The sequence below is a fragment of the Oncorhynchus masou genome, unplaced genomic scaffold (genome assembly GCF_036934945.1).
Source record: "Oncorhynchus masou masou isolate Uvic2021 unplaced genomic scaffold, UVic_Omas_1.1 unplaced_scaffold_4426, whole genome shotgun sequence".
In the NCBI taxonomy this organism is placed as follows: domain Eukaryota; kingdom Metazoa; phylum Chordata; class Actinopteri; order Salmoniformes; family Salmonidae; genus Oncorhynchus; species Oncorhynchus masou.
In genome coordinates, this window is record NW_027010818.1 from 1 (window position 1) to 23,158 (window position 23,158).

At 47.1% G+C, this 23,158-nt stretch overlaps 1 protein-coding gene across 1 annotated transcript; it reads left to right on the forward strand.

Moving 5' to 3' along the window:
- Nucleotides 1-6,101: 6,101 nt before the first annotated feature.
- LOC135535086 (abl interactor 2-like) lies at nt 6,102-22,152 on the forward strand (the record flags this gene model as incomplete). Its single annotated transcript, XM_064961810.1, has 4 exons — nt 6,102-6,270; nt 11,964-12,140; nt 12,923-13,020; nt 22,009-22,152. Coding segments are annotated over exons 1-4 (482 nt in total), but the record flags the coding sequence as incomplete, so codon positions are not given.
- Between the last annotated feature and the right edge of the window lie 1,006 nt (nt 22,153-23,158).

The following is a 23,158-nucleotide window of genomic DNA, read 5'->3' on the forward strand; positions in this document are numbered from 1 at the left end:
TCACTTCCTCCCGTCTACCCTGAATCACTTCCTCCCGTCTACCCTGAATCACTTCCTCCCGTCTACCCTGAATCACTTCCTCCCGTCTACCCTGAATCACTTCCTCCCGTCTACCCTGAATCACTTCCATCCCGTCTACCCCTGAATCACTTCCATCCCGTCTACCCTGAATCACTTTCCTCCTTCTACCCTTAGTCACTTCCTCCCTTCTACCCTGAGTCACTTCCCTCCCGTCTACCCTGAGTCACTGAATCCCTCCCGTCTACCCTGAGTCACTTCCTCCGTCTACCCTGAGTCACTTCCCTCCCGTCTACCCTGAGTCACTTCCCTCCCGTCTACCCTGAGTCACTTCCCTCCGTCTACCCTTAGTCACTTCCATCCACGTCTACCCTGAATCACTTTCCTCCCTTCTACCCTTAGTCACTTCCTCCCTTCTACCCTGAGTCACTTTCCTCCCGTCTACCCTGAGTCACTTCCTCCCGTCTACCCTGAGTCACTTCCCTCCCGTCTACCCTGAGTCACTTCCCTCCCCGTCTACCCTTAGTCACTTCCTCCCGTCTACCCTTAGTCACTTCCTCCCGGCTACCCTTAGTCACTTCCTCCCGGCTACCCTTAGTCACTTCCTCCCGGCTACCCTTAGTCACTTCCTCCCGGCTACCCTTAGTCACTTCCTCCCGGCTACCCTTAGTCACTTCCTCCCGTCTACCCTGAATCACTTCCTCCGTCTACCCTTAGTCACTTCCTCCCGTCTACCCTTAGTCACTTCCTCCCGTCTACCCTGAGTCACTTCCTCCCGTCTACCCTTAGTCACTTCCTCCCGTCTACCCTTAGTCACTTCCTCCCGTCTACCCTTAGTCACTTCCTCCCGTCTACCCTGAGTCACTTCCTCCCGTCTACCCTTAGTCACTTCCTCCCGTCTACCCTTAGTCACTTCCTCCCGTCTACCCTTAGTCACTTCCTCCCGGCTACCCTTAGTCACTTCCTCCCGTCTACCCTGAATCACTTCCTCCCGTCTACCCTGAATCACTTCCTCCCGGCTACCCTTAGTCACTTCCTCCCGGCTACCCATAGTCACTTCCTCCCGTCTACCCTTAGTCACTTCCTCCCGTCTACCCTGAATCACTTCCTCCCGTCTACCCTGAGTCACTTCCTCCCGGCTACCCTGAATCACTTCCTCCCGTCTACCCTTAGTCACTTCCTCCTTGTATTTTAAGTAGGCTCTGAGACATGTTTTGTCTTGTTAACCAAGTCCTCAGTAAAGCCCTTTTTTCCCAACAAAAGGTCTTTAATACAGACAGAAGTCCTTCTCTTTCATCAGCTGTCCGGGTGGCTGGTCTCAGACGATCCTGCAGGTGAAGAAGCCGGATGTGGTCGGTTGGTGTGGTTACACGTGGTCTTTTGAGGCGGGTTGGACTTACTGCCAAATTCTGTAAAATGATGTTGGAGGTGGCTTATGGTAGAGAAATTAAACATTTAAATTTTCTGGCAACAGTTCTGGTGGACATTCCTGCAGTCGGCATGCCAGTCGTTCCGCCCCCTCAAACCTGAGACATCTGTGGCATTGTGTTGTGACAAATCTGTGGCATTGTGTTGTGACAAAACTGCACATTTTACTGGCCTTTTTAATGTCCCCAGCACAAGGTGCACCTGTGCAATGATCATGCTGTTTAATCAGCTTTTTGATATACCACACCTGTCAGGTGGATAGACATTACTTAACCATGCTGATTCAGTGGTCTGTGTGTTGACTTAATGAGGGGGGTAGGGTCATTACTCAACCATGCTGATTCATTGGTCTGTGTGTTGTCTTAATGAGGGGGTAGGGAGATGGCGAAAGAGGAGAGCTGGAGAGAGAGAGAGAGAGAGCCTTGCTTCCGACAGCACATCCTCAGGGTTAAAGCCTGTACTGAGATCAGGAGAACAGCTCAGGGTTAAAGCCTGTACTGAGATCAGGGTTGTAGTAGGGCTGTGACGGTAATGACCGTGTAACTGACGGATATGACCAACAGGTCACTCTAAAACTGGATTCTTTGGTCCTAAAAGGTGAACATTTAGGGCTCTGATAAACAATGTGACCGATGAAAAGTGCACTTGTTTTGATGGTAGATTTGTTTCTAAATGCAAAGTAATTTATTTAAAGTGTTGTAACTGAAATTATTGCTCACATGGCTTGAACTGTACTCAGGACACCATTTGGAAATGTCAGCAATGGGTTTCCCTTCTTAAAGAGAAGACAACAAAAATAATGAACAGAAGCTTAATGTGTTTCTTTATAGGAAGTTAAGATTTTAATTATCACGCGTTAAAGAATGGGGTTTTATTGTTAAGCTTTTGCTGCTTGGTACAATTGTCACAATGGATCTAATATGGAGTTGATTAATGAGAGGTTTGTACTGATGAGATCACAGCTGTGGAGTGTTAGAGACGGAGAAGAGAACCAGGAAACTGTCTCCATTGACCTCTTTTCACTGACTGACACTGTTCTCTCTCTCAATTCAATGGGCTTTATTGGCATGCCAAACATACATGTTTATCCAAAACAAGTTAAATAGATCATTTGTTGTTTGTTTACACTCACAAGTTCCAAAGGAATAGAGACATTTTAAATTGTGTGTGTGTGTGTGTGTGTGTGTGTGTGTAATAATACAGTGTTGAAATGCTGTGTAATGATGGGCCGACTCTCTTCTCTGTATACATCAATGATGTCGCTCTCGCTGCTGGTGATTCTCTGATCCACCTCTACGCAGACAACACCATTCTGTATACTTCTGGCCCCTCTTTGGACACTGTTAACAAACCTCCAGACGATCTTCAATGCCATACAACTCTCCTTCCGTGGCCTCCAACTGCTCTTAAATGCAAGTAAAACTAAATGCATGGTATTCAACCAATCGCTGCCCACACCTGCCCACCCATCTAGCATCACTATTCTGGACGGCTCTGACTTAGAATATGTGGACAACTACAAATACCTAGGTGTCTGGTTAGACTGTAAACTCTCCTTCCAGACTCACATCAAACATCTCCAATCCAAAATTAAATCTATAATCGGCTTCCTATTTCGCCGACTTCGGTGATGTCATTTACAAAATAGCCTCCAACACTCTACTCAACAAACTGGATGCAGTCTATCACAGTGCCATCCGTTTTATCACCAAAGCCCCATATACTACCCACCACTGCGACCTGTATGCTCTCGTTGGCTGGCCCTCGCTACATATTCGTCGCCAAACCCACTGGCTCCAGGTCATCTACAAGTCTCTGCTAGGTAAAGCCCCACCTTAACTCAGCTCACTGGTCACCATAGCAGCACCCACCCGTAGCACGCACTCCAGCAGGTATATTTCACTGGTCATCCCCAAAGACAACTCATACTTTGGCCGTCTTTCCTTCCAGTTCTATGCTGCCAATGACTGGAACGAACTGCAAAAATCTCTGAAGCTGTAGTCTTATATCTCCCTCTCTAACTTTAAGCTGCTTACCGATCACTGCACCTGTATATAGCCCATCTGTAAATAGCCCACCTGACTACCTCATCCCCATATTATTACTTACACTCTTGCTCTTTTGCAAGCCAGTATCTCTACTTGCAGATCATCATCTGCACATCTATCACTCCAGTATTAATGCTAAATTATAATTAAATAGGCTCTCTCTCACAATGTACATCCATGTTTTTCTATTGCGTTATTGACTGTACGTCTCTCAGTTTCTGGTTGGACAGGTTTCTCAATTTATTTCTTAGGGTTTTACATTCTTCCTCAAACCATTTGTCATGGTTGTTAATTTTCTTAGGTTGTCTGCTTGACATTTTTAGATTTGATAGGGAAGCTGAGAGGTCAAATATACTGTTTAGATTTTCTACTGCCAAGTTTACACCTTCGCTATTACAGTGGAATGTTTTGTCCAGGAAGTTGTCTAAAAGGGATTGAATTTGTTGTTGCCATTTCTTAATATTACTCAGTTCTTTTGGCTTTGATGCCTCGTGATTGAGTATTGCTCTGTTCAAGTAGTTTGCTGTGATCTGATAGGGGTGTCAGTGGGCTGACTGTGAACGCTCTGAGAGACTCTGGGTTGAGGTCAGTGATAATGTAGTCTACAGTACTACTGCCAAGAGATGAGCTATAGGTGTACCTACCATAGAGTCCCTCGAAGCCTACCGTTGACTATGTACATACCCAGCGTGCGACAGAGCTGCAGGAGTTGTGACCCGTTTGTTGGTTATGTTGTCGTAGTTGTGCCTAGGGGGCATACGGGGAGGGAATGCTGTCACCTCCAGGCAGGTGTTTGTCCCCCTGTGTGCTGAGGGTGTCAGGGTCTTGTCCGGTTCTGGCATTTAGGTCGCCACAGACTAGTACACGTCCCTGGGCCTGGAAATGATTGATTTCCCCTCCAGGATGGAGAAGCTGTCTTCATTAAAGAATGGGGGTTCTAGTGGGGGGATATATAGGTAGCACACAGGAAGACATTTTTCTCTGAGACAATTTCCTTATTAATTCTAGTCAGATGTAAAATGTTCCTGTTTTGACTAATTTAACAGAGTGAGTTAGGTCTGATCTATACCAAATTAGAATACCCCTAAGTCTCTTCCCTGTCTCACATCTGGTAGTGTGGTGGATGGGACTACCAGCTCTCTGTAACCTAGAGGACAACCAGTGGGTCCATCTCCTCTATACCACCCACCTGGTAGTGTGGTGGATGGGACTACCAGCTCTCTGTAACCTAGAGGACAACCAGTGGGTCCATCTCCTCTATACCACCCACCTGGTAGTGTGGTGGATGGGACTACCAGCTCTCTGTAACCTAGAGGGCAACCAGTGGGTCCATCTCCTCTATACCACCCACCTGGTAGTGTGGTGGATGGGACTACCAGCTCTCTGTAACTTAGAGGGCAACCAGTGGGTCCGTCTCCTCTATACCACCCACCTGGTAGTGTGTTGGATGGGACTACCAGCTCTCTGTAACCTAGAGGACAACCAGTGGGTCCATCTCCTCTATACCACCCACCTGGTAGTGTGGTGGATGGGACTACCAGCTCTCTGTAACCTAGAGGACAACCAGTGGGTCCGTCTCCTCTATACCACCCACCTGGTAGTGTGGTGGATGGGACTACCAGCTCTCTGTAACCTAATATTTCCAATTTCTTTGAAGTCTGGGTTCCTGCTCTTTAGGCCAAAGGCAGATGACCTCTGACCTTGTATATTCCAGGATGAGAAAGTAAAAGCTTTGTGTTCCATAGTGTCTAGTGTTGTTTTTGTGTGGTTTAGGGCCTGACCATTACAGTAGGTATTGTGACGACCCTCCCACTCTGTCTGCCGTATTCTGTCTTTGTTCTTGTTTCCTTATTAGGTGGGCGGAGTTGGGGAGGGTCGTCAGCTACATGGGAAACACCTGGGCCAGGTGTGTCCCAGGATAAATACACCACTTCCCCATTCTTGGAGGAGACTCTCTCCATGCAGACATCTTTGTAGATTGTGTTGTGGTTCTTGGTGGCCTTTTGTTTGTTTGCATTGGCACCTTTCAATACCCTGCATTATCACATTCATGCATGCAAAACACTCACTTACACTACTGATTACTGATTACACACACCATTGTATATTTTCCTTAGTTGCTTTGGTTAATAAATATATATTTTGTTACTCCTTATCTCCACGTTGTCTCCTTGTTACGGGCTTTGAGCCGGTTCGTGACAGTATGAGCAGAGCATGTTGAGCATCTGATACGCCCTCTTCCCCCTGCTCCTTCCCGCTCCCTTCCTTCTCTCTCTCGCTCCCCCCGCTCCTTCCTTCTTACTCTCGCTTCCCCCGCCTCCTTCCTTCTCTCTCTCGCTCCCCCCGCTCCTTCTTTCTCTCGCTCCCCCCGCTCCTTCCCGCTCTTCCATCTCTCTCTCGCTCCCCCGCTCCTTCCTTCTTACTCTCGCTCCCCCGCTCCTTCCTTTTCTCTCTCGCTCCCCCCCGCTCCTTCTTTCTCTCTCTCTCGCTCCCCCCGCTCCTTCTTTCTCTCGCTCCCCCCTGCTCCTTCGCTCATCAAATATTCATTGGACCTTGTGGACAATTGGACAATAACGTAACCTCTCTGTCTCTCTCTCTGTCTGTCTAGTCCCCAGATAAGCACCGAGCCCTGGAGGAGACAAAGGACTATACGTCCCAGTCCCTGGCCAGTGTAGCCTATCTGATCAACACCTTGGCTAATAATGTCCTCCAAATGCTTGATATCCAGGCGTCGCAGCTCCAACGCATGGAGTCTTCCATCAACCATATCTCTCAGGTAAGACCTTCAATCATCTAATGAATCAGACAAATGGATTTATAAATCGGTTTTCTACACTATCAGTGGTCTTAGTGTGTTTTACAGTAATAGGGCTTAGACCCAAAACAAGCAAGCAGAAACACAGTGATGAGGATAACATTTATTTGACTAAAATAGTTGGAGCGACAAAACGATTTTGACACTTGCATGTCGAACACATCCACTCTGGCGTCATAGGTAGTTGTCCTGATCTTTCCATTCCTCTGTTATGTGTTCTAGTTAGGGACGGATGAAAGAGACAAGTCAGGCAGTGTTTCAGATGAACTTTGATCTATTCTCCCATTGTCAATCCGCCTCCCCTTTCTCCCTCACTCTGAGAACGACACCCCATGGCCACACATCTGAGCACACAGGCTACTGCTCCTCCTCTGAGCTGTGACACAGACTCTACAGTAGCCCGGGGATATCCCACTCTCACAGAGCAGCTGGACCAGGGTTATAAAGTGACTAGCTACTCTACAGTAGCCCGGGGATATCCCACTCTCACAGAGCAGCTGGACCAGGGTTATAAAGTGACTAGCTACTCTACAGTAGCCCGGGGATATCCACTCTCACAGAGCAGCTGGACCAGGGTTATAAAGTGACTAGCTACTCTACGGTAGCCCGGGGATATCCCACTCTCACAGAGCAGCTGGACCAGGGTTATAAGTGACTAGCTACTCTACAGTAGCCCGGGGATATCCCACTCTCACAGAGCAGCTGGACCAGGGTTATAAAGTGACTAGCTACTCTACGGTAGCCCGGGGATATCCCACTCTCACAGAGCAGCTGGACCAGGGTTATAAAGTGACTAGCTACTCTACAGTAGCCCGGGGATATCCCACTCTCACAGAGCAGCTGGACCAGGGTTATAAAGTGACTAGCTACTCTACAGTAGCCCGGGGATATCCCACTCTCACAGAGCAGCTGGACCAGGGTTATAAAGTGACTAGCTACTCTACAGTAGCCCGGGGATATCCCACTCTCACAGAGCAGCTGGACCAGGGTTATAAAGTGACTAGCTACTCTACAGTAGCCCGGGGATATCCCACTCTCACAGAGCAGCTGGACCAGGGTTATAAAGTGACTAGCTACTCTACGGTAGCCCGGGATATCCCACTCTCACAGAGCAGCTGGACCAGGGTTATAAAGTGACTAGCTACTCTACGGTAGCCCGGGGATATCCCACTCTCACAGAGCAGCTGGACCAGGGTTATAAAGTGACTAGCTACTCTACAGTAGCCCGGGGATATCCCACTCTCACAGAGCAGCTGGACCAGGGTTATAAAGTGACTAGCTACTCTACGGTAGCCCGGGGATATCCCACTCTCACAGAGCAGCTGGACCACTGTGACATCATTACCATCTCCCTAGCCTGGTTAAACCACCCTGTGACATCATTACCATCTCTCTAGCCTGGTTAAACCACCCTGTGACATCATTACCATCTCCCTAGCCTGGTTAAACCACACTGACATCATTACCATCTCCCTAGCCTGGTTAAACCACCCTGACATCGTTACCATCCCCCTAGCCTGGTTAAACAACCCTGTGATATCATTACCATCTCCCTAGCCTGGTTAAACCACACTGTGACATCATTACCATCCCCCTAGCCTGGTTAAACCACCCTGACATCGTTACCATCCCCCTAGCCTGGTTAAACCACCCTGACATCATTACCATCTCCCTAGCCTGGTTAAACCACCCTGTGATATCATTACCATCTCCCTAGCCTGGTTAAACCACACTGTGACATCATTACCATCTTCCTAGCCTGGTTAAACCACCCTGACATCGTTACCATCTCCCTAGCCTGGTTAAACCACCCTGCCATCATTACCATCTCTCTAGCCTGGTTAAACCACCCTGACATCATTACCATCCCCTAGCCTGGTTAAACCACCCTGACATCATTACCATCCCCCTAGCCTGGTTAAACCACCCTGTGACATCATTACCATCCCCCTAGCCTGGTTAAACCACCCTGTGACATCATTACCATCCCCTAGCCTGGTTAAACCACCCTGTGACATCATTACCATCTCCCTAGCCTGGTTAAACCACCCTGTGACATCATTACCATCCCCTAGCCTGGTTAAACCACCCTGACATCATTACCATCTCCCTAGCCTGGTTAAACCACCCTGACATCATTACCATCCCCCTAGCCTGGTTAAACCACCCTGACATCATTACCATCTCCTAGCCTGGTTAAACCACCCTGACATCGTTACCATCCCCTAGCCTGGTTAAACCACCCTGTGATATCATTACCATCTCCCTAGCCTGGTTAAACCACACTGTGACATCATTACCATCCCCCTAGCCTGGTTAAACCACCCTGACATCGTTACCATCCCCCTAGCCTGGTTAAACCACCCTGACATCATTACCATCTCCCTAGCCTGGTTAAACCACCCTGTGATATCATTACCATCTCCCTAGCCTGGTTAAACCACACTGTGACATCATTACCATCCCCCTAGCCTGGTTAAACCACCCTGACATCGTTACCATCTCCTAGCCTGGTTAAACCACACTGTGACATCGTTACCATCTTCCTAGCCTGGTAAAACCACCCTGACATCGTTACCATCTCCCTAGCCTGGTTAAACCACCCTGTGACATCATTACCATCTTCCTAGCCTGGTAAAACCACCTGACATCGTTACCATCTCCCTAGCCTGGTTAAACCACCCTGACATCATTACCATCTCCCTAGCCTGGTTAAACCACCCTGTGACATCATTACCATCTTCCTAGCCTGGTAAAACCACCCTGACATCGTTACCATCTCCCTAGCCTGGTTAAACCACCCTGTGACATCATTACCATCTCTCTAGCCTGGTTAAACCACACTGTGACATCGTTACCATCTCTCTAGCCTGGTTAAACCACACTGTGACATCATTACCATCTCTCTAGCCTGGTTAAACCACACTGTGACATCATTACCATCTCTCTAGCCTGGTTAAACCACACTGTGACATCATCACCATCTCCTAGCCTGGTTAAACCACACTGTGACATCATTACCATCTCCCTGGCCTGGTTAAACCACCTTGTGACATCATTACCATCTTCCTAGCCTGGTAAAACCACCCTGATATCGTTACCATCTACCTAGCCTGGTTAAACCACCCTGTGACATCATTACCATCTCTCTAGCCTGGTTAAACCACCCTGACATCATTACCACCTCCCTAGCCTGGTTAAACCACACTGTGACATCATTACCATCTCCCTAGCCTGGTTAAACCACACTGTGATATCATTACCATCTCCCTAGCCTGGTTAAACCACCCTGACATCATTACCATCTCCCTAGCCTGATTAAACCACCCTGACATCATTACCATCTCTCTAGCCTGGTTAAACCACCCTGACATCATTACCATCTCCCTAGCCTGGTTAAACCACACTGTGACATCATTACCATCTCCCTAGCCTGGTTAAACCACACTGTGACATCATTACCATCTCTCTAGCCTGGTTAAACCACACTGTGACATCATTACCATCTCCCTAGCCTGGTTAAACCACACTGACATCATTACCATCTCCCTAGCCTGGTTAAACCACCCTGTGACATCATTACCATCTCTCTAGCCTGGTTAAACCACACTGTGACATCGTTACCATCTCTCTAGCCTGGTTAAACCACACTGTGACATCGTTACCATCTCTCTAGCCTGGTTAAACCACACTGTGACATCATCACCATCTTCCTAGCCTGGTTAAACCACACTGACATCAGTACCATCTCCCTAGCCTGGTTAAACCACCCTGACATCATTACCATCTCCCTAGCCTGGTTAAACCACCCTGACATCATTACCATCTCTCTAGCCTGGTTAAACCACACTGTGACATCATTACCATCTCCCTAGCCTGGTTAAACCACCCTGTGACATCATTACCATCTCCCTAGCCTGGTTAAACCACACTGACATCATTACCATCTCTCTAGCCTGGTTAAACCACCCTGTGACATCATTACCATCTTCCTAGCCTGGTTAAACCACCCTGACATCATTACCATCTTCCTAGCCTGGTTAAACCACACTGACATCATTACCATCTCCTAGCCTGGTAAAACCACACTGACATCATTACCATCTCCCTAGCCTGGTTAAACCACACTGACATCATTACCATCTTCCTAGCCTGGTTAAACCACACTGACATCATTACCATCTCCCTAGCCTGGTAAAACCACACTGACATCATTACCATCTCCCTAGCCTGGTAAAACCACACTGACATCATTACCATCTCCCTAGCCTGGTTAAACCACCCTGTGACATCATTACCATCTCCTAGCCTGGTAAAACCACACTGTGACATCATTACCATCTCCCTAGCCTGGTTAAACCACCCTGTGACATCATTACCATCTCCCTAGCCTGGTTAAACCACACTGTGACATCATTACCATCTCCCTAGCCTGGGATGCAACAGGTAAAACAGTGTCTGTGAATTGCTAGTTAGTCATCCTATTTCCTGTGAAGTTATTTCTGACATATTTTTAAAATTGGTGTGAAATTAAAGTGAGCTGCTTATCCTGTCGGGTTGACACCGCTCGGTGGGTCCAGTTATTACACCGCTCGGTGGGCCCAGTTATTACACCGCTCGGAGGGCCCAGTTATTACACCGCTCGGAGGGCCCAGTTATTACACCGCTCGGAGGGCCCAGTTATTACACCGCTCGGCGGGCCCAGTTATTACACCGCTCGGCGGGCCCAGTTATTACACTGCTCGGCGGGCCCAGTTATTACACTGCTCGGCGGGCCCAGTTATTACACTGCTCGGCGGGCCCAGTTATTACACCGCTCGGCGGGCCCAGTTATTACACCGCTCGGCGGGCCCAGTTATTACACAGGATGTTGAGGACCATTTAACTCATTCACCTTTTTCACTCTCTACCTCTCTTTCTCTCTGCCTCTTTCTCTCTCAATCTCTACCTTTCTCTCTCTCTATCTCTCTCTCTCTACCGCTCTCTCTCTCTCTCTCTCTCTCTCTGTCTCGTTCTCTCCCTCTCTACCTCTCTCTCTCTCTACCTCTCTCTCTCTACCTCTCTCTCTCTACCTCTCTCTCTCTACCACTCTCTCTCTACCTCTCTCCCTCTCTCTCTCTGTCTCGTTCTCTCCCCCTCTACCTCTCTCTCTCTCTGTCTCGTTCTCTCCCTCTACCTCTCGTTCTCTCTCTTTCTCTCTCTCCACCGCTCTCCCTCTCTACTCCTCTCTCTCTCTGTCTCGTTCTCTACCTCTCGTTCTTTCTCTCTCTCTACCGCTCTCTACCTCTCTCTACCTCTCTACCTCTCTCTCTCTCTGTCTCGTTCTCTCCCTCTCTACTCTCTCTCTCTGTCTCGTTCTCTCCCTCTCTCTCTACCACTCTCTCTCTCTACCTCTCTACCTCTCTCTCTCTCTCTCTGTCTCTGCCTCTCTCTGCCCTCTGCCTCTCTCTCTCTCTGTCTCGTTCTCTCCCTCTCTGCCTCTCTCTCTGTCTCGTTCTCTCGTTCTCTCTCTCTCTCTGTCTCGTTCTCTCCCTCTCTACCTCTCTCTCTCTCTGTCTCGTTCTCTCCCTCTCTGCCTCTCTCTCTCTGTCTCGTTCTCTACCTCTCGTTCTTTCTCTCTCTCCACCGCTCTCTGTCTGTCTCTCTCCATACAGACGGTGGACATCCACAAGGAGAAGGTGGCAAGGAGAGAGATTGGAATCCTGACTACCAATAAGAACACATCTCGCACCCACAAAATCGTTGCTCCAGCCAATCCGGAGAGGCCAGTACGTTATATCCGTAAACCTATAGAGTACAATGTGCTGGATGACATCGGCCATGGAGTCAAGGTTGGTTGAAAGAACACAATATAATTGATTATTACTCATGTAATGCTTTGGGTGTGAATATGATGCCATGGTATATTTCTCAATAGTTGCATGCTTAGAGCTCTTCTTAGAGATGGACAACAAGTTGTCATTTTCACTGCGTATCTAACTGCTAATGTTGCATACTCTCATAACTAGATATTGTTATTTCTCTATAATGGCTTCCTTCTCCTCGCTAACCTCCCCACTGCTCTCCCTTTTCTCACTCTTCTCTTGTTTTCATTCCTGCTTTAAGTGGTTGCTAAGGTTCAAGGTAAGGATGTTCTGACAGCAATGTGTTTGTTGCTATGGTTCAAGGTAAGGATGTGTCTGTTGCTAAGGTTCAAGGTAAGGATGTTCTGACAGCAATGTGTCTGTTGCTAAGGTTCAAGGTAAGGATGTATCTATTGCTAAGGTTCAAGGTAAGGATGTTCTGACAGCAATGTGTCTGTTGCTAAGGTTCAAGGTAAGGATGTATCTATTGCTAAGGTTCAAGGTAAGGATGTATCTATTGCTAAGGTTCAAGGTAAGGATGTTCTGACAGCAATGTGTCTGTTGCTATGGTTCAAGGTAAGGATGTGTTTGTTGCTATGGTTCAAGGTAAGGATGTGTCTGTTGCTATGGTTCAAGGTAAGGATGTGTCTGTTGCTATGGTTCAAGGTAAGGATATTCTGACAGCGAAGTGTCTGTGGTAACAAGGTTTCTGATGTCATAACTGACTCCTATGTGGGCGCTGAATGATTCCTATATGACTCTCCTCACAGGTCAACAGCCAGAATATGAAGATGGGTGGAGGTCTCCCTCGAACCAACCCCCGACCCAGAAACCGCCCAGCCCCCATGCCAGGGATGGGAACCATTGGGTATGTGATGTCCCTATCCATGATGGTGGCATAACCATAGCAAGAACCCCATTTCTATTGGAAATTGTGGAAGGGCCAACTGTCCTGTTGTTTTCTCTACTGTGTTTCCTCATCTGTGACTTAATGTTGGGCGGGAAGAGGAACATCTCAACATGTACATCCTGAAGTGATATTCTGTGTTGTGATCTCTGATTGGCTAAGGGGATGACGGAGCGTCTCAACATGTACATCCTGAAGTGATATTCTGTGTTGTGATCTCTGATTGGCTAAGGGGATGACGGAGCGTCTCAACATGTACATCCTGAAGTGATATTCTGTGTTGTGATCTCTGATTGGCTAAAGGGATGACGGAGCGTCTCAACAGGATGTGCTATTACAGCTATACTCTAGGAGGAATAACGTCACAGTCTGGCAGCTTATTACATGACCTTTCTCAGCCCTTTAATCAAATGTAGGTTGTTGATGTGAGGTACTGTAGATTACATTTAGGTTGTTGATGTGAGGTACTGTAGATTACATTTAGGTTGTTGATGTGAGGTACTGTAGATTACATTTAGGTTGTTGATGTGAGGTACTGTAGATTACATTTAGGTTGTTGATGTGAGGTACTGTAGATTACATTTAGGTTGTTGATGTGAGGTACTGTAGATTACATGTAGGTTGTTGATGTGAGGTACTGTAGATTACATTTAGGTCGTTGATGTGAGATACTTTAGATTACATTTAGGTCGTTGATGTGTGATACTGTAGATTACATTTAGGTTGTTGATGTGAGGTACTGTAGATTACATTTAGGTTGTTGATGTGAGGTACTGTAGATTACATTTAGGTTGTTGTGAGATACTGTAGATTACATTTAGGTTGTTGATGTGAGGTACTGTAGATTACATTTAGATCGTTGATGTGAGGTACTGTAGATTACATTTAGGTTGTTGTGAGATACTGTAGATTACATTTAGGTTGTTGTGAGATACTGTAGATTACATTTAGGTTGTTGATGTGAGGTACTGTAGATTACATTTAGGTCGTTGATGTGAGGTACTGTAGATTACATTTAGGTTGTTGATGTGAGGTACTGTAGATTACATTTAGATCGTTGATGTGAGGTACTGTAGATTACATTTAGATCGTTGATGTGAGGTACTGTAGATTACATTTAGGTTGTTGATGTGAGGTACTGTAGATTACATTTAGGTTGTTGATGTGAGGTACTGTAGATTAGGTTGTTGATGTGAGGTACTGTAGATTACATTTAGGTTGTTGATGTGTGGTACTGTAGATTACATTTAGGTTGTTGATTTGAGGTACTGTAGATTACATTTAGGTTGTTGATGTGAGGGACTGTAGATTACATTTAGGTTGTTGATGTGAGGTACTGTAGATTACATTTAGGTTGTTGTGAGATACTGTAGATTACATTTAGGTTGTTGTGAGATACTGTAGATTACATTTAGGTTGTTGATGTGAGGTACTGTAGATTACATTTAGATCGTTGATGTGAGGTACTGTAGATTACATTTAGGTTGTTGTGAGATACTGTAGATTACATTTAGGTTGTTGATGTGAGGTACTGTAGATTACATTTAGGTTGTTGATGTGAGGTACTGTAGATTACATTTAGGTTGTTGTGAGATACTGTAGATTACATTTAGGTTGTTGTGAGATACTGTAGATTACATTTAGGTTGTTGATGTGAGGTACTGTAGATTACATTTAGGTCGTTGATGTGAGGTACTGTAGATTACATTTAGGTTGTTGATGTGAGGTACTGTAGATTACATTTAGGTTGTTGATGTGAGGTACTGTAGATTAGGTTGTTGATGTGAGGTACTGTAGATTACATTTAGGTTGTTGATGTGTGGTACTGTAGATTACATTTAGGTTGTTGATGTGAGGTACTGTAGATTACATTTAGATCGTTGATGTGAGGGACTGTAGATTACATTGAAAGGTTGTTGATGTGTGGTACTGTAGATTACATTTAGGTTGTTGATGTGAGGTACTGTAGATTACATTTAGGTTGTTGATGTGAGGTACTGTAGATTACATTTAGGTTGTTGTGAGGTACTGTAGATTACATTTAGGTTGTTGATGTGAGGTACTGTAGATTACATTTAGGTTGTTGATGTGAGGTACTGTAGATTACATTTAGGTTGTTGATGTGAGGTACTGTAGATTACATTTAGGTTGTTGATGTGAGGTACTGTAGATGTCAAGGCAACAGTGAGCTCTGTTGCTATAGGCGGCATAGAAAGGACAACGATCAGTCATACACCACAGATACACTGGAGCTGTTATCTAGCAGTCAGCTACACTGGAGCTGTTATCTAGCAGTCAGCTACACTGGAGCTGTTATCTAGCAGTCAGATACACTGGAGCTGTTATCTAGCAGTCAGCTACACTGGAGCTGTTATCTAGCAGTCAGCTACACTGGAGCTTTAGGACTTAAAAGTAGTGTCACATTTTTTTGGTCCCATAAACATATTTAGCAGATGTTATTGCGGTTGTAGTGAAATGCTTGTGTTTCTAGTTCCAGCAGTGCAGTCATATCTATCAATGCCACAACAATACACACATCTAAAGGAATGGAATTAAGAATATATAAATATTTGGATGAGCAATGTCAGAGCGGCATAGACTAAGATACAGTAGAATAGTATAGAATACAGTATATACATATGAGATGAGTAATGTATAGACTAAGATACAGTAGGATAGTATAGAATACAGTATATACATATGAGATGAGTAATGCATAGTCTAAGATACAGTAGAATAAGACAGAAAACAGTATATACATATGAGATGAGTAATGCATAGACTAAGATACAGTAGTATAGAATACAGTATATACATATGAGATGAGTAATGCATAGTCTAAGATACAGTAGAATAAGACAGAAAACAGTATATAGATATGATGCGTTTGGCAGACCGCACCACCCTCTGGAGAGCCCTGTGGTTGTGGGCGGAGCAGTTGTCATACCAGGCAGGGATACAGCCCGACAGGATGCTCTCAACTGCATCTGTAAAAGTTAGTGAGGGTTTTAGGTGACAAGCCAAATTTCTTCAGCCTCCAGAGGTTGAAGAGCCGCTGTAGCTCCTTCACCACACTGTGTGGATGGACAGTTTGTCAGTGACGTGTACACTGAGGAACTTGAAGCTTTCCACATTTTCCATTGCGGTCGATGTGGATAGGGGGGGGGGTGGCCACTCTGCTGTTTCCTCGATCAACGTTTTGGTCACATGCGCCAAATACAACAGGTGTGGACCTTAGTGAAATGCTGACTTACTTGCAATTATTAGGTAAAAAATAGGTAGCAGAGATTAGTCTATGATAAGTAAAGGGAGAAAAAATGTAAAGTAAAATGACAGTGAAAATAATAATAGCGAGGCTCTATACAGGGTATTACGGTACAGAGTCAATGTGGAGGCTCTATACAGGGTATTACGGTACAGAGTCAATGTGGAGGCTATATACAGGGGTACCGGTACAGAGTCAATGTGGAGGCTATATACAGGGTATTACGGTACAGAGTCAATGTGGAGGCTATATACAGGGTATTACGGTACAGAGTCAATGTGGAGGCTATATACAGGGGGTACCGGTACAGAGTCAATGTGGAGGCTATATACATGGTATTATGGTACAGAGTCAATGTGGAGGCTATATACAGGGTGTACCGGTACAGAGTCAATGTGGAGGCTATATACAGGGGGTACCGGTACAGAGTCAATGTGGAGGCTATATACAGGGGGTAACGGTACAGAGTCAATGTGGAGACTAAATGTAAATGTAAATGTAAATGTATATACAGGGGTTACCGGTACAGAGTCAATGTGGAGGCTATATACAGGGGTACCGGTACAGAGTCAATGTGGAGGCTATATACAGGGGGTACCGGTACAGAGTCAATGCAAGACGGAGCTGCTCTTCCTCCCGGGGAAGGACTGCCCGTTCCATGATCTCGCCATCACGGTTGACAACTCCATTGTTTCCTCCTCCCAGAGCGCTAAGAACCTTGGCGTGATCCTGGACAACACCCTGTCGTTCTCAACTAACATCAAGGCGGTGGCCCGTTCCTGTAGGTTCATGCTCTACAACATCCGCAGAGTACGCCCCTGCCTCACACAGGAAGCGGCGCAGGTCCTAATCCAGGCACTTGTCATCTCCCGTCTGGATTACTGCAACTCGCTGTGGCTGGGCTCCCTGCCTGTGCCATTAAACCCCTACAACTCATCCAGAACGCCGCAGCCCGTCTGGTGTTCAACCTTCCCAAGTTCTCTCACGTCACCCCGCTCCTCCGCTCTCTCCACTGGCTTCCAGTTGAAGCTCGCATCCGCTACAAGACCATGGTGCTTGCCTACGGAGCTGTGAGGGGAACGGCACCGCAGTACCTCCAGGCTCTGATCAGGCCCTACACCCAAACAAGGGCACTGCGTTCATCCACCTCTGGCCTGCTCGCCTCCCTACCACTGAGGAAGTACAGTTCCCGCTCAGCCCAGTCAAAACTGTTCGCTGCTCTGGCCCCCCAATGGTGGAACAAACTCCCTCACGACGCCAGGACAGCAGAGTCAATCACCACCTTCCGGAGACACCTGAAACCCCACCTCTTCAAGGAATACCTAGGATAGGATAAGTAATCCTTCTCACCCCTCCCACCCCCCTTAATGATTTAGATGCACTATTGTAAAGTGGCTGTTCCACTGGATGTCAGAAGGTGAATTCACCAATTTGTAAGTTGCTCTGGATAAGAGCGTCTGCTAAATGACTTAAATGTAAATGTAAATGTGGGCCACCATGGGCAACGTTTTGAGTCTATGGACGTGGGTCACCGTGGGCCACCGTGGTCGATGTTTTGAGTCTATGGACGTGGGCCACCGTGGTCGATGTTTGGGTTGCCACTGTTCCCCTGTGGGTTTGAGACGTGGGCCACCGTGGTTCATCGACTCTGGTCGATGTTATGCAGTGCTCGTTTTTACCAAGTCACGATAGGTGTTCTGTTGTTTCGAACTGGCGGCTCCCTCTTACGTATGCTGACCTTTCACACAAATGTGCGGGGCACCGGTGTCGAGGTAATTGAGGTCACTTATTCAAGTGACTATGCATAGATAATAACAGAGAATAGCAGCAGTGTAGAAAGGGGGGAGGCAATGCAAATAGTCTGGGTAGCCATTTGATTAGCTGTTCAGGAGTCTTATGGCTTGGGGGTAGAAGCTGTTAAGAAATCTCTTGAACCTAGACTTGGCGCTCCGATACCGCTTGCCGTGTGGTAGCATAGAGAACAGTTTATGACTAGGTTGGCTGGAGTCTTTGACCATATTTGGGGCCTTCCTTTGACACCGCCTGGTAGAGGTGCTAGATGACAGGATGCTTGGCCCCAGTGATGTACTGGCCCGAACGCACTACCCTCTGTAGTGCCTTGCGATCGGAGGCCGAGCTGTTGCCATACCAGGCCGTGATGCAACCAGTCATGCTCTCAATGGTGCAGCTGTAAAACCTTTTGAGGATCTGGGGACCCATGCCAAATCTTTTCAGTCTCCTGAGGGGTAATAGGCTTTGTCGTGCCCTCTTCTCGAATGTCTTGCTGTACTTGGCCCATTCTAGTTTGTTGGTAATGTGGATGCCAAGGAACTTGAAGCTCTCAACCTGCTCCACTACAGCCCCGTCGATGAGAATGGGGGCGTGCTCGGTCCTCCTTTTCCTGTCGTCCACAATCATCTCCTTTGTCTTGATCACGTTGAGGAAGAGGTTGTTGTCCTGGCACCACACGGCCAGGACTCTGACCTCCTCCCTGTAAGCTATCTCGTCATTGTCGGTGATCAGGCCAACCACTGTTGTGGCATCGGCAAACCTGGCCGTGCAGTCATGAGTGAATAGGGAGTACAGGAGGGGACTGAGCACGCACCCGAGGGGCCCCCTGTTGAAGATCAGCATGGCGGATGTGTTACCTACCCTTACAAACTGCGGCCCATCAGGAAGTCCAGGATCCAGTTGCAGAGGGAGGTGTGAGTTCCAGGATCCTTACCTTAGTGATGAGCTTTGAGGGCACTACGGTGTTGAACGCTGAGCTGTAGTCAATGAATAGCATTCTCACATAGGTTTTCTTTTTGTCCAGGTGGGAAAGGGCAGTGTGGAGTGCAATAGAGATTGCATCATCTGTGGATCTGTTGGTGCGGTATGCAAATTATAGTGGGTCTAGGATTGCTGGGATAATGATGTTGATGTGAGCCATGACCAGCCTTTCAAAGCATTTCATGGCTACAGATGTGAGTGCTACGGGTTGGGAGTCATTTTGGCAGGTACCTTAGTGTTCTTGAGCACAGGGACTATGGTGGTCTGCTTGACCAAACATTTTGGAATTACCGACTCATACAGGGAGAGGATGAAAATGTCAGTGAAGACACCTGCCAGTTGGTCAGCGCATGCTCAGTGTACACGTCGTGGTAATCTCCGTCCGGCCCTGCGGCCTTTTTAAAGGTCTTACACAAATCGGCAGCTGAGAGCGTGATCACACAGTCGTCTGGAACAGCTGATGCTCTCATGCATGTTTCAGTGTTACTTGCCTTGAAGCGAGCATAGAAGTTATTTAGCTCGTCTGGTAGGCTCATGTCACTGGGCAGCTCTCAGCTGTGCTTCCCTCTGTAGTCTGTAATCGTTGGCAAGCCCTGCCACAACCGACGAGCGTCAGAGCCGGTGTAGTACGAATCGAGTTTAGTCCTGTATTTGCCTGTTTGATGGATCGTCTGAGGGCTTAGCAGGATTCATATAAGCTTCCGGGTCCCGCTCCTTGAAAGCGGCAGCTCAACCATTTTGGTCAGTACATATGTTGCCTGTAATCCACGGCTTCTGGTTGGGGTATGTACGTACAGTCTGATGTGGTGTACTCCTCAATGCCAAAACAGTCCTGTAGTTTAGCATCTGCTTCATCTGACCACCTGTTTATAGACCGAGTCACTGGTGCTTCCTGCTTTAATTTTTGGTTGTAAGCAGGAATCAGGAGGATAGAATTATGGTCAGATTTGCCAAATGGAGGACGAGGGAGAGCTTTGTGCGTGTCGCTGTGTTTGGAGTAAAGGTGGTCTAGAGTTTTTCACTCTGGTTGCACATTTAACATAGAAATTAGGTAGAACTGATTTAAGTTTCCCTGCATTAAAGTCTCCGGCCACTAGGAGCGCCACCTCTGGATGAGCATGTTCCTGTTTGCTTATGGTGGAATACAGCTCGTTAAGCACTGTTGTTGCATCGGTCTGGTGGTATGTAGACGACAGCAATGAAAAACACAGAAACTCTAGCTAGTGTGGTCAACAGCTTATCATGAGATACTCTACCTCAGGCAAGCAAAGCCTCGAGACTTCCTTAGATATCACCAGCTGTTGGTTACATATTTGGCCCCCGCCCCGTGTCATACCAGAGGCTGCTGTCCTGCTGATAGAGTGTATAACCCGCCAGCTGTATGTTCTTAATGTCGTCGTTCAGCCACGACTCGGTGAAACACAAGATATTCGTTTTTAATGTCCGGTTTGGTAAATGTGATTTCAGTTCGTCCCATGTATTTTTCAGCAATTGGGCATTAGCAGGACGTAAGTTAAAGGCAGATTAGCCACTCGTCGCCTCACAAGGCTGATCTTTTTCAGTGAAATCTCTGTTTAATTTCCACCAAAGGAGATCTGGGCCTGGTTGGGTGTCTGTAGTATATCCCTCACGTCCGACTCATTGAATAATTATTTTTTTGTCTAATCTGAGGTGAGTTCTGATGTCCAGAAGCTCTTTTTTTCGGTCATTAGAGACGGTTGCAGTAACATTATGTACAAAACACGAAAAAACAAACAAAATGGCTGGTTAAGAGTCTATAAGACGGCAGCCATCCCTCCGGCCGGCTGGCGCTGACACAATGGCCGCTTAACCCAGAAGCCAGCCAATGTGTTGGAGGAAATACACCTGGCGACAGTGTCAGCATGCATGCGCTCGGTCCTTCACAGGAGTCGCTAAAAGTGCGATGGGACAAGGACATCCTTGCCGGCCAAACCCTCCCCGAACAACGCTGCGCGACCGGGAGACCCAGCGTTGTCCGGGTTAGGGGAGGGTCTGATGAAACCAAGATTGAACTCTTTGGCCTGAATGCCAAGTGTCACATCTGGAGGAAACCTGGCACCATCCCTATTGTGAAGCACGGTGGTGGCAGCATCATGCTGTGGGAATGTTTTTCAGCGGCAGGGGACTGGGAGACTAGTCAGGATTTAGGGAAAGATGAATGGAGCGAAGTAGCGATCCTTGATGATAACCTGCTCCAGAGCGCTCAGGACGTCAGACTAGAGTAAAGGTTCACCTTCCAACAGGACAACGACTCTAAGCATACAGGGACAGGTCTCTGAATGTCCTTGAGTGGCCCAGCCAGAGCGCGGACTTGAACCCAATTGAGCATCTCTGGAGAGACCTGAAAATAGCTGTGCAGCAACGGTCCCCATCCAACCTGACAGAGCTTGAGAGGATCTGCAGAGAAGAATGGGAGAAACTCTCCAAATACAGGTGTACCAAGTTTGTAGCGTCATACCCAAGAATACTGGAGGCTGTAATCACTGCCAAAGAAGCTCGAACAAAGTACTGAATAAAGGGTCTGAATACTTATGTGATGTTTCCATTTTTTTTATACATTTAAATACATTTCCAAAAAATCTATTACCTGTTTTTCCGTTGTCATTATGGGGTATTGTGATGTCATATTGTGTGGCGAGGAACAAAAGAATAAGGTTAGATAGAGAGAGAGAGAGAGAGAATATATTCTCCAGTCTGTATCATCTGTTTTTATGATCCTCCACACGACCATAGCTATATTCATGTTGCCAATTCTCCTCCTTGTAGTGATCTCAACATTACGCAACTGTAAAATGTCTCTCATTTGCAATAACACCAAACCATTTTAATATCTCCTTTTACAGTTGTGTAATGTTAGGATGTTAAACTGCCCCCTTTACCCTCTCGTCCAGGCGCCACTCCCCCTATCGGACGCTGGAGCCCGTTCGTCCTCCTGTGGTCCCTAACGACTATGTCCCCAGCCCCACACGCAGCATGGCCCAGCAGGAGAGTCCTGTACTCACCACTACAGTTAACCAGCAGACACGCACCTACAGGTACCCCTCCCTCTCTCTCTGTGTGTTCTACAGGTACCCCTCCTCTCTCTCTCTCTGTGTGTTCTACAGGTACCTCTCTCTCTCTCTCTCTGTGTTCTACAGGTACCTCTCCTCTCTCTCTCTGTGTTCTACAGGTACCCCTCCTCTCTCTCTCTCTCTCTCTCTCTCTCTCTCTCTCTCTCTCTCTCTCTCTCTCTCTCTCTCTCTCTCTCTCTCTCTGTGTTCCTCAGGTACCCCTCCCCTCTCTCTCTCTGTGTGTTCTACAGGTACCTCTCCTCTCTCTGTGTTCTACAGGTACCTCTCTCTCTCTGTGTTCTACAGGTACCCCCCTCTCTCTCTCTCTCTCTCTCTCTCTCTCTCTCTCTCTCTCTCTCTCTCTCTCTCTCTCTCTCTCTCTCTGTGTTCCTCAGGTACCCCTCCTCTCTCTCTCTGTGTTCTACAGGTACCTCTCCTCTCTCTGTGTTCTACAGGTACCTCTCCCTCTCTGTGTTCTACAGGTACCTCTCCTCTCTCTCTCTGTGTTCTACAGGTACCCCCTCTCTCTCTCTCTCTCTCTCTCTCTCTCTCTCTCTCTCTCTCTCTCTCTCTCTGTGTTCCTCAGGTACCCCTCCTCTCTCTTTGTGTGTTCTACAGGTACCTCTCCCTCTCTCTCTCTGTGTTCCACAGGTACCTCTCCTCTCTCTCTCTCTCTCTCTCTCTCTCTCTCTCTCTCTCTCTCTCTCTCTCTCTCTCTCTCTCTCTCTCTCTCTCTGTGTTCTACAGGTACCCCTCCCTCTCTCTTTGTGTGTTCTACAGGTACCCCTCCTCTCTCTCTCTGTGTTCTACAGGTACCCTCTCCTCTCTCTCTGTGTTCTACAGGTACCTCCTCCTCTCTCTCTCTGTGTCATACAGGTACCCCTCCTCTCTCTCTCTCTGTGTTCTACAGGTACCTCTCCTCTCTCTCTCTGTGTTCCTCAGGTACCCCTCCTCTCTCTCTCTGTGTGTTCTACAGGTACCTCTCCTCTCT